A 12,498-nucleotide genomic window follows, 5' to 3' on the forward strand; every position below is an offset into this window, starting at 1 on the left:
ATAAGTTTTCCAAACTTTTAGATTTCTCTTCTTTCCCAGCAACACCAGTTATTCATGTGTTTGGTCATTTAACATAATCCCAAATTTCTTGGAGGCTCTGTTCTTTTTTTTTTTTTTTTTTGAAACAGAGTTTCGCTCTTGTCGCTCTTGATCTCTTGATGTGGTGCACTCCCTCTTTCCCTAGGGATGGGGTCCTGCGAGCCAGACTGCAGTGATTGTTATTGCTCTTCTGGGTCTAGCCACTCAGCTCCAGGCTCCAGGCTGGTGCTGGGGAAGGTCTGCAAAGAGTCCTGTAATGTGATCCATCTCTAGTTCCCTGAGCCATGGCTACCAGCACCTGCTCCAGTGGAGATGAAAGGGGAGTGGATGGCCAGGCATGGTGGCTCATGCCTGTAATCCCAGCACTTTGGGAGGCTGAGGTGGGCAGATCACAAGGTCAGGAGTTCAAGACCAGCCTGACCAACATGGTGAAACCCCATCTCTACTAAAAATAAAAAAATTAGCCGGGCGTTGTGGCACGTGCCTGTAATCCCAGCTACTCAGGAGGCTGAGGCAGGAGAACCACTTGAACCTGGGAGGCGGAGGTTGCAGCAAGCCGAGATTGCATCACTGTGCTCCAGTCTGGGTGACAGAGTGAGACTCTGTCTCAAAAAAAAAAAAAGAAAGAAAGGGGAGTGAAGTGGACTCTGCGAGTCCTTGGTTGTAGTTTTGTTTAGTGTGCTGGTTTTCTTGAATGGTGATTATACTAGCAGTGAAGTTGTCACGTGGACAGACTCAGGACCTCTGGTTAGCTAGGGTGTTGCAGGCAGTGGAATTAGCTGTTGTTTTCTCCTTTAGAGCTAGGTTGTTCTGTTATGTGTTACTGTGATGGCTTGAGTTGATGGCCTCCAACCAGGAGGTGGCACTTTTAAGAGAGCACCAGCTGTGATAGTAGAAGGGAGATATAGGCTAGTTCTATATTGGCCAGGATAAGTTCTCAGGTTTCTCAAGTGATGGGTGGGGCCATTGAGCTCCCAAGAGTTTATGTCTTTTGTCTTCGGCTACCAGGGTGGGTAGACAAAAACCATCAGGTGGGGGCAGGGTTGGGTGAGTCTGAGATCAGACTCCCCATGGGTGGGGCTTGCTATGGCCACTGTTGGGGATAGGGGATTGTTTCTCAGAGCAATGGAGTTATGTTCCCAGGGGATTATGGCCACCTCTGCTGCATCATACAGGTTGCCAGGTAAGTGGGGGAAAGCCAGCAGTGACAGGTCTTACCTAGCTCCCATGCAGCCAGCAGGGCCAGTCTCACTCCCACCATGCTCCCACCAACCGCACTGAGTTTATATCCAAGCAGCCTGCATGCAGGGGTGAGATCTTGCCCCAGGGTACAAGCCTCCCTATTGAGAAAGCAAACAGGGCTCTCAGGCTTCACCCCTTCCCACCTGCCTGCACTGTAGGCTGTGGCTTCTGCGCTTGTATCGGCACTTCCCCATTTGCCCCACCTGATTCTGTTCAGAAAAGTTAGTGCTCAGTCAAAATTATTACAAAGTTCAGCTAGGAGCTTTCTTCTCTCTGTGGCTCCTCCCCAGTTCCACTGGCTGTCTTCACTTCCCCAAAGACCTCTGTGAGATAAAGCCAGGAATGGCTTCACTGGGCTTGAGCTGGAGACTGGGAGTGCCTACAGGGCTCTTCCCACTGCTTCTTCTGCTTTTATATTTCACTCAGCTCCCTAAATCTGTTTCAGCTGTAGGTAAGGTTAAATCCTTCTCCTGTGACCTGGATTTTCAGTTTCCCCAGTGAAGATGTGTGTTTGGAGGCTTTCTTTTCCTCCTCTCACACTTTGGGAACTCACAGTTTTTTGGCTGTCTTGTGGTCTTTGCAACAGCAAGCCACTTCTTTCAAAGGGTCTTTGAATTCTTTTGGTTTTCCTGGTATGTTCCTGCAGTGGTTCTTGAAGCAAAAGTTCACAATGTGAGTCTCCAGACACTGTTCTGTCTGTCTAAGCAGGAGCTGCATGTTAGTCCTGTCTCCTATCCACCATTTTTCAGTAGTTCTAATTTAAGTCTTCTCTTTTTTATTTTTGAGACGGAGTCTTGCTCTGTTGCCAGGCTGGATGTAGTGGCATGATCTTGGCTCACTGCCACCTCCACCACCTGGGTTCAAGTGATTCTCCTGCCTCAGCCTCCCGAGTAGTTGGGACTACAGGTGTGCGTCACCATGCCCAGCTAGTTTTTGTATTTTTATTAGAGACGTGGTTTCACCATGTTGGCCCCGTTGGTCCCGATCTCCTAACCTCTGGTGATCTGCCCACCTTGGCCTTCCAATGTGCTGGGATTACAGGCGTGAGCTACTGTGCCTGGCCCTAAGTCTTCTTTTAAGCTCTGAGCACTGGATCTCCAAAAAGAGAATTATGAGGCTAGATGATGCTTTTACAGTGCAACTTTTTTTTTTACAAAGACATTTCTCTAAGTGTCTAAACTACATTCTTCCTTATTTTAAACATCAAACAGTAGCCTCTGTTGTAATAACTATTTTAGCTGGAAAAAAATCAGATAACACAATATAGAAGCAAGCAGTTTAAGATCTGAGAGAAAACACATTTGTTTACATTCTTGGGGTTCCACAGGGAAAAAGAGGTTTCTTCCTTAAAAGGAGTTTGGTAACTTCTCTGTTTACTTTAAGGAATCCCAGGATGTTAGACACTATTTTTCTAAAAAAAACTTTCTCAGTAAGAACATGGTCATAGGAGAAAAAATGAAAAACAAAACAAAACAAAACAAAAAGGCCTTTTAAATACACACACACACACACACACACACACACACACACGATTCTATAGCTTTTACTTCAGAACTCTAGCCATGAGTTATTAATACAAATTCACAGGCTTGCAAAAAGCAAACACACAAAGAAACAAACAAAAAATGGTTGGCTCCAAACAGTGGTTTTTATCTCAGTAGAAAACAGCAGGCCAGGCATAGTGGCTCATGCCTGTAATCCCAGCACTTTGGGAAGCTGAGGTGGGAGGACTGCTTGAGCCTCGGAGTTTAAGACCAGCCTGGGTGACATTGTGAGACCCTATATCAAAATAAATTATTTTTAAATTTTTTTAAAAAGAAAAAAAACAGTGGATTTAAAGAAGGCAGAAAAGAAAATAGAGAAAAAGAGAACTTAGAAACCCTATAATTACATTTCGAACTTTGGGCTCTTTTCCCTTGACGTAAATGTGCAGAAAGACCGTAATATGTTCATTTTATACAAACACTTGCAAGGAGTGGCACCATAAAACCAACAGAGCGCCTGAAAGCTGTCATTCTTCTTGTTTTTTCCTCATTCTTAGATTATTTGTTTCCCACTTTTTTTTTCTTGAAAAGGAGGAGCTGAGCTGTGGTCTAGAGTTCAGTGAGGTGGGTTAAATGTGCTGGTTGTGGGTTGGACTCCACCGTGTCACCACAGAGTTCTTGACGCCCTCTTACATGTCTCAGTTTCTCTCTCCAGAGGTCTAAGCACCTCTGGGAGGGCTCAAAGCACGGAGTGACCAGGTCCTATATGCACTTCCTGGACAAGCCCTTTTTAAACTAATTTTGTTGGGGGTTCCCTGAAGACTGCTGCATGTCACGGGGGTCAACCCCACAGACATTCCCATGTGGCCCCCTGTCACTCAGGGGTTCTTTTTGGCTGGGAGGAACAAAATGGCCTTCTCTTCAGAGCTGAGGAAACTCAGTCTCTTATTTACCTATGAAAACAACATTTCAGTTCCCAAGGCAAATATGCACGGGCAAGCCAAATCAAGATTACTTTTGGAAGAAAAAGTAATGGAGAAGCCCCGTTAGAATGTACCTCCGAACTAGAAGTAAGATCCTAAACAGGCCGGGTGTGGTGGCTCATGCCTGTAATCCCAGCACTTTGGGAGGCCGAGGCAGGCGGATCTTGAGGTCAAGAGATAGAGACCGTCCTGGCCAAGAAGGTGAAACCCCATCTGTACTAAAAATACAAAAATTAGCTGGGTGTGGTGGTGCGTGCCTGTAGCCCCAGCTACTCAGGAGGCTGAGGTAGGAGAATGGCATGAACTCGGGAGGAGGCAGAGCTTGCAGTGAGCTGAGATCGTGCCACTGCACTCCAGCCTGGGCGACAGAGTGAGACTCTGTCTCAAAAAAAAAAAATCCTAAACAATAACTTCCTCGGAGGAAAAAATTGGCTCAGAACAAATTAAGGACCGTCGACCAAAGGGAGGTCCAGGGCTCAGGAGGACTTGTCAGCTCCACTGGTTGGAGAAGCTTGAAGTCAGGGAGGCTTCAATGGTTCCCTGCTAGTACCTTAGCTCCAAGTTTGGCTAACTCCTTCAGGGTCCTGAGTCTTCTCTGAGGCACCAAATTACTGTCAACAAAAAGAGTCAACAATAATTATTTAAGGGATTTATTCTGAGCCAAATATGAGTGACCATGGCCTGTGACACAGCCCTCATGAGATCTTGAGAACATGTGCCCTGGCCAAGGAGGAAGTCCATTCAGATGGTTTTGGGGGGCATTAGAATTGTATTTTTGATTTACAGTGTCACCAGTAGGGTGAAATATGTGTGGCTGTGTTTCGGAGGGTGCTAAATTTTAGGTTGAGAAGAGGAGAAGCAAAGGAAAAACAGGAGAGAGAAAGAAAAAGGAAGTGGGGGAGTAGGGAATGAGGAAGAGGACAAGAAGAAGGGAGAAACCAGGAGAACGAGTGCCAGGAAGAGGAATTGGCAGGACTCGTTTCCCAGACACCGCAGCAACCACCTCCGGTGATAGGGTCGGGGTAGGGGAAGGATCCTGGGGCAAAGTCCACCAGCAGGACGAACTGATCACTGGGCAAGCAGTCACTGTAAAACAAGCCTAAGAAGAAATGCAGGCCAACACATGAGAATGAAGGCAGAAGATAGAGGTGGGCTCCAGAGAGAGAGAGAGACAGATCCCGAACAAGCAGCTGCCTACAATGTAAGAAGGTTTCTGAGGCAGTGTGGGGCCATGCACTGAGGGGCACAGCGGGAAACAGTCCTGAAAACCTGGCAGGCTTGCTGCTGAAAGCTCCCGCTCTTTGTTGTTACTTTGGAGAGAATACTCCCACTTGGTACCCTGCTAATCAACAAGCTTACTAAGTTCTGAGTCATCAATTTTCCATTCTTTTTTGGGAAATGATGCTAAAGAGAAATACTGTAACCATTGGACTAATTCTGCTCACCTCTATCAAGGCCATACTGGTGATCCCTGTGACCCCAGCCCTTGTGTACGATCTGTCCTGGAAAGTATTATTTAATTTCTGATGCAAATGTGGCAATGCCCTTCCATCAGCAGAGGCAGGCAAAGCTCCGGAGAGTGAGAAGGAGGGATGGTGTTACCATGGTAACGAGATGACCAGCTGAGTGTAGATGGAGCTAAGCATCTTTCTACTGAAGAACAGGAGTAGCTGTTCTTAGCCTCTACTTGTACCTGAGGAGTCACAGCCGATTTACATAAACCCCTCACTTTTCATTAAAAGCAAACATACAAAAGGATTGAGGAAGGCAAATTTTCTCTCTCTTCTTGAGCTGTGACTTCCATCTCTTAAAAAAATAAAAGCAAATTTAATAAGAGCTAACGTCTCCTACTGGGGAGGAAATTAAGAACAAATGTCTGGGAAGCGGGTGCTCTTTAACACCATTTAGGTTTTTTGATTTGTTGTTTCTAATTAAGATATTGGTTTCTGCTGAGGGCATGCGTAAGGTAGGTTAGATTTTAAAATACTTGCCAGTCTTTGAAGGATGAGACATATTAGCTAGTAAGCCAGTTTATTAGTGATGTAACATTAAACAGCTTACTTACCCTTTTTAAGCTACATTACAATAAATGTACTTCCTCCTAAGGTCAACACTTAAAAGTCAAAACACTCATACTGGATGTTTGTTTACAAACAAATTCCTGATGGCAGTGCTGAGGACCAGAATATGCTGCTCCAAAATAATGGTTTTTTGGCATAAGGATTATTTTGAGCTGATTATTTTGAGGAACTGCAGACACAGGAGAAATTCTGAAAACAAAGTACTAGAAGTTACCGTTTTGTAAGAGAAATTTCTATCTATAAAGGGAATCTCCATTTGTAAGACTGCCTCCTTCTCTGTACCAGGAAGAGATGGATGACAAAGTCACTAAGATGTGTATAAATGGAGAAGGCACTGGCTGAAATCTGCATAACAAACCTTACCCTTGTTTTTCCTGAGCATCTCCACATAACCAGCCTTCCCAATATCATTCTTTCTTCGTTTCAGCACACGATGGTATTTAAGACTAAATTTAAAGCCATCTCTTTGAGATTTACCAATTTCAACAGATATCTCCTATGTACACATGTTAATAAACCTGTTTGTTAATCTGTCTTTGGCTACAGATGTCTGTCACTCTGTCCCAACCAAGAACTACAAAGGATAGAGAGAAAATTATTTTCCCTTTTGTACAGCAAGATTGACTTTTTTTTAATATCCCAATGCTATAGCAAATTGAATGTATACTATAAGAGTTTTGGCTACAAGAATGTTTATAAGTAATCACTCACATGAACACTCATACGTTGGAGGTGAGAATGAAAAGGGGACAGCTGCTTTGGAAAACAATTTGGCAGTTAAACACACTTACCATAAGTGATGGTTAATTTGATCTAATTTAATTTTTATTTTTGTGAGACGGGGTTGTGCTATCACCCAGGCTAGAATGTGGTGGTGTGAGCATGACTCAGGGCAGCCTCAACCTCCCAGGCTTGAGAGATCCTCCAACCTCAGTCTCCCAAATAACTGGGACTACAGATGAGTCCCACCATGTCCAGCTAATTAAATTTTTTTTTTTTTTGTATCTATGGAGTCTTACTATGTTGCCTAGGCTGGTCTTGAACTCCTGACCTCAAGCCATCCTCCCCTCTCAGTCTCCCAAAATGCTGGGATTACAAGTGTGAGCCCACTGTGCCTGGCCCATATGTGATGGTTAATTTTATATGTCAATTTCACTAGGTTATAGTACCCAGTTTTTTGGTCAAGCATTAGTATAGATGTTGCTATGAAGATATTTTAAAGATGTGATTAACATTTACGATCAGTAGATTTTGAGTAAAGCTGATGATCTTACCTAATGATGGGTGGGCCTCATCCAGTCATTGGAAGACCTTGAGAGCAAAAGCTAAGGTTCCCCAAATAAGAAGCAGTTCTGCCTCAAGACTGCAACACAGAAACCTTGCCTGACCTTTCAGGCTCCCGGCCTCCTTGGTAGATTTTGGACTCAAAACTGCATCAACTCTGTATTAGTCCATTCTCAGGCTGCTAATAAAGACATACCCAAGACTGGACAATTTACAAAGAAAAAGAGGTTTAATGGACTCACAGTTCCACATGGCTGGGGAGGACTCACAATCATGGCAGAAGGCAAAGGAGGGACAAAGGCGTGTCCCACATAGCAGCAGGTAAAAGAATCTGTGCAAGGGACTGCCCTTTATAAAACCATCAGATCTTGGCCGAGCATGGTGGCTAATGCCTGTAACACTAGCACTTTCAGAGGCTGAGGTGGGCAGATCACCTGAGGTCAGGAGTCCAAGACCAGCCTGACCAACATGGGGAAACCCCGTCTTTACTAAAAATACAAAAATTATACCAGGCATGGTGGCTCACGCCTGTAATCCCACCACTTTGGGAGGCCATGGTGGGCAGATCACGAGGTCAGGAGTCTGAGACCAGCCTGGCCAATATGGTGAAACCCCATCTCTACTAAAAATTCAAAAATTAACCAGGTATGGTGGTGTGTGCCTGTAGTCCTGGCCACTTGACAGACTCAGGCAGGAGGATCACTTGAACCTGGGAGGTAAGGTTGCAGTGAGCTGAGATCGCACCACTGCACTCCAGCCTGGCGTCAGAGCGAGACTCCATCTCATTAAATAAATAAATAAATAATAAATAAAAATTTAAAAATTAGCCAGGCGTGGTGGCACATGCCTGTAGTCCCAGCTACTTGAGAGGCTGGGGCAGGAAAATCTCTTGAACCTGGGAGGTGAAGGTTGAGGTGAGCAGAGATGGTGCCACTGCACGCCAACCTGGGCGACAGAGTGAGACTCCAGCTCAAAACAAAAACAAAGACAAAAACAAAAATTTATAGTCACATAAATATGTGTACATGAATGTTTACACCAGCTTTATTTATAATCACCCAAGATGGAAACACAATCTACATGTCCTTCAATGGAGGAACAAATTGTGGTTCTTCCATGTGGTGGAATACTACTCAGTGATAAAAAGGAATGGGCAGGCTATTGCTATACACCACTACTTGGATCAAACTCAAAAGCATTATGCTGAATGAAATAAGCCTGCATAATGAATGAAATAAATCTGCATGAGTGTATTTATTATTATTATTTTTTAGATGGAGTCTCACTCTGTCACCCAGGCTGGAGTGCAGTGGTGTGATCTCAGCTCCTGCAACATCCACCTCCTGGTTTCAAGCAATTCTCCTGCCTCAGCCTCCCGAGTAGCTGGGATTACAGGTGTGTACACCATGACTGGCTAACTTTTGTATTTTTAGTAGAGATGGGGTTTCATCATGTTGGCCAGGTTGGTGTCAAACTCCTGACCTCAAATGATCCACTCGGCTCGGCCTCCCAAAGTGCTGGGATTACAGGCATGAGCCACCATGCCCGGCCTGCATGAGTGTATTTAAATAGAATTTTGGGAGAGCCAAAAGTATAGAGATAGAAAGTAGATCAGTGGTTGCCAGAGGCTGGAGTAGGGGTGGGATTGCCACCAAAGGACCATGAGGGAATTTTTTGGGTGGTGTAAGTGTTCTATATCTTGATTACTGTTACATGACTGTATGTATTCGTCAAAACTCATAAATTTATATACTAAAAATGGTAGTTTTACTGAATATAAATAATACTTCAAAGAACTTGACTTAAAAACAGTAATATTATGATCACTGTTATAATCTCACCTATTCTGTTGGAAGACTTGGTAAGGAAATCAGTTCTAACAAATCACTGCTTTTCCAGAAAGACATAAGTACTTCATGGCTAAAATGTAAAATAAATGTTTTTTCTGGGGTAACAGAAATTATCCATAGGTATAAATCCTCATTTATTTAAGATTACATCCAATATTTGCAGTTTATTTCTTTTTTTTTTTTTTTAAGAGACAGTCCTGGCCGGGCACGGTGGCTTACACCTGTAATCCCAGCACTTTGGGAGGCTGAGGAGGGCGGATCACCTGAGGTCAGGAGTTCGAGACCAGCCTGGCCAAAAGGGTGAAACCCCGTCTCTACTAAAAATACAAAAATTAGCCAGGTGTGGTGGCAGATGCCTGTAATCCCAGCTACTCGGGAGGCTGAGGCAGGAGAATCACCTGAACCTGAGAGGCGGAGGTTGCTGTGAGCTGAGGTCGTGCCATTGCACTCCAGTCTGGGGGACAAGAGAGAGACTTTGTCTCAAAAAAAAAAAAAAAAAAAAAAAAAGAGACAGGCCTGGGCCACTATGCTTGGCTAATTTTTTTAAAATTTTTATTTTACTTTAAGTTCTGGAATATATGTGCAGAACATGCAGGTTTGTTACATAGGTATATATATGTATCATTGCCCACCAATGATAGACTGGATAAAGAAAATATGGCACATATACACCATGGAATTCCATGCAGCCATTAGAAAGAATGAGTTCATGTCATTTGCAGGGACATGGATGAAGCTGGAAGCCATCATTCTCAGCAAACTAACACAGAAACAGAGAACCAAACACCGCATGTTCTCACTCATAAGTGGAAGTCGAACAATGAGAACACATGGACACAGGGAGGGGAACATCAGACACAGGGGCCTGTCGGGGACTGGAGAACAAGGGGAGGGAGAGAATTAGGACAAATACCTAATGCATGTAGGGCTTAAACCTAGCTGATGAGTTGATAGGTACAGCAAACCACCATGGCCCTCTCAAAAAAAAAAAAAAGAAAGAAAGAAAAAGAGGGCCGTGATATAAGTGGAAAAACAGGCTACAAAACAGAAGACGTGCTATGATTGTATTTTTTTTAATACATGTGAATGTGCTTATAATTTGTTAGTAGAGTCAGCCCTCCGTATCTATGGGTTCTGCATCCATGGATTCAACAAAGCACAGATAGAAAATATTCAAAACAAAAAACCGTCTGTACATATTGTACAGATGGAATTTTTGTTTTTGTTTTTGTTTTTGTTTTGAGATGGAGTTTTGCTCTTGTTGCCCAGGCTGCTGGTGTACAATGGCATGATCTCGGCTCACTGCAACCTCTGCCTCCCAGGTTCAAGTGATTCTCCTGCCTCAGCCTCCTGAGTAGCTGGGATTACAGGCATGTGCCACCACGCCTGGCCAATTTCATATTTCTAGTAGAGACGGGGTTTCTCCATGTTGGTCAGGCTGGTCTTGAACCCCCCGACCTCAGGTGATCCACCTGCATCGGCCTCCCAAAGTGCTGGTGTCTGAGGTGAAGCTGGCTGGGCTTCTGGGTCCGGTGGGGACTTGGAGAACTTTTCTGTCTAGCTAAAGGTTTGTAAATGCACCAATGAGTGCTCTGTCTCTAGCTAATTGGGTGGGGACTTGGAGAACTTTTCTGTCTAGCTAAAGGTTTGTAAACGCACCAATCAGCACTCTGTGTCTAGCTAAAGGTTTGTAAACGCACCAATCAGCACTGCGTGCCTAGCTAATCGGGTGGGGACTTGGAGAACTTTTCTGTCTAGCTAAAGGTTTGTAAATGCACCAGTCAGCACTCTGTGCCTAGCTAATCGGTGGGGACTTGGAGAACTTTTCTGTCTAGCTAAAGGATTGTAAACACACCAATCAGCACTCTGTCAAAACGGACAAATAAGCTCTCTGTAAAATGGACCAATCAGCTCTCTGTAAAATGGACCAATCAGCAGGATGTGGGTGGGGCCAAATAAGGGAATAAAAGCAGGCCACCCTAACCAGCAGCAGCAACCCTCTCAGGTCTTCTCCCACGCTGTGGAAGGTTTGTTCTTTGGCCTTTCGCAATAAATCTTGCTGCTGCTAACTCTTTGGGTCCACGCCGCCTTTATGAGCTGTAACACTTACGGTGAAGGTCTGCAGCTTCACTCTTGAAGCCAGCGAGACCACGAACCCACTGGGAGGGACGAACACCTCCGGACGGGAGGAACCAACAACTCCCTATGGGCCACCTTTATGAACTGTGATACTCACCGCGAAGGTCTGCAGCTTCACTTCTGAGGCCGGCGAGACCATGAACCCACCGGAAGGAAAAAACAACTCCAGGTGCACTGCCTTTAAGAGCTGTAACACTCACCGCAAAGGTCTGCAGCTTCACTCCTGAAGTCAGTGAGACCACGAACCCACCAGAAGGAAGAAACTCCGGACACATCTGAACATCTGAAGGAACAAACTCTGGACATACCATCTTTATGTATGGTAAGGGTCCACAGCTTCATTCTTGAAGTCAGTGAGACCAAGAACCCACCAATTCTGGACACACTGGGATTACAGGCATGAGCCACCATGCCCATCACAGATGTTTCTTTCTTGTTATTATTCCCTAAACAATGACGTATATTGGCCAGGCACAATGGCTCATGCTGTAATCCCAGCAGTTTGGGAGGCCACTGCGGGTGGATCACCTGAGGTCAGGAGTTTGAGACTAGCCTGCCAACGTGGTGAAACCCCATCTCTACTAAAAATATAAAAATTAGCCGGGCATCGTGGTACATGCCTGTAATCCCAGCTACTTGGGAGACTGAGGCAGGAGAATCACTTGAACTCGGGAGGCAGAGGTTGCGGTGAGCAGAGATAGTGCCATTGCACTCCAGCCTGGGCAGCAAAGTGAGACTCCGTCTCAAACAAACAAACAAAAAACAATGAAATATAACAATGATTTACACAACTCTACATTGCATCAGTTCTTATAAGTAATCTAGAGATGATTTAAAGTATACGAGAGGATGTGCATAGGTTACACGCAAATACTAAGCCATTTTATATAATTTTATATCAGGAACATAAGCATCTGTGTATTTTGATGTCTGAGAAGGTCCTGGGCCCAAAGCCCCACTGATACCAACAGATGACTGTATATACTTAGAACAAAACTTTGTGTAGAGATGAGGGTAGAAAAAAAAACTTGGAAACCTAGAACAAAAGTTTTATAAGTAGCAATAACTTCTTTATTCATGGTGGGGTTACAGAGTCAACACTGTTTATACTGTCTGCATTAAAAAAATTAAACTGTTTTACTTTATAGGAAGGAAAAAGTTTATTTCCATTTGTAAGAGAAAGCAAAAGTTCTCTACTGTTTACTACCCTCCCCATATCATTAACAACATGAAAATAATTATATGAGCATCTCTTTTTTTATTTTTTGAGATGGAGTTTCACTCTTGTTGCCCAGGCTGGAGTGCAATGGCACCATCTTGGCTCACTGCAACCTCTGTCTCCCGGGTTCAAGTGATTCTCTTGCCTCAGCCTCCTGAGTAGCTGAGTTTACAGGCA

At 44.3% G+C, this 12,498-nt stretch overlaps 1 protein-coding gene across 2 annotated transcripts in view; it reads left to right on the forward strand.

Annotated features, from left to right (window-relative positions):
- The first annotated feature begins 10,907 nt into the window (after positions 1-10,907).
- The window catches only part of TTC39B (tetratricopeptide repeat domain 39B), a 194,702-nt gene continuing 193,111 nt past the window's right edge, over positions 10,908-12,498 (forward strand). For both annotated transcript variants that reach the window (XM_055092105.2, XM_055092106.2), the window contains exon 1: positions 10,908-11,424. In XM_055092105.2, the coding sequence (XP_054948080.1) occupies positions 11,418-11,424 (7 nt within the window). In that variant the 5' untranslated portion in view covers positions 10,908-11,417. The remainder of the gene's footprint in view (positions 11,425-12,498) is intronic.

The sequence above is a fragment of the Pan paniscus genome, chromosome 11 (assembly GCF_029289425.2).
Source record: "Pan paniscus chromosome 11, NHGRI_mPanPan1-v2.0_pri, whole genome shotgun sequence".
In the NCBI taxonomy this organism is placed as follows: Eukaryota; Metazoa; Chordata; class Mammalia; order Primates; family Hominidae; genus Pan; species Pan paniscus.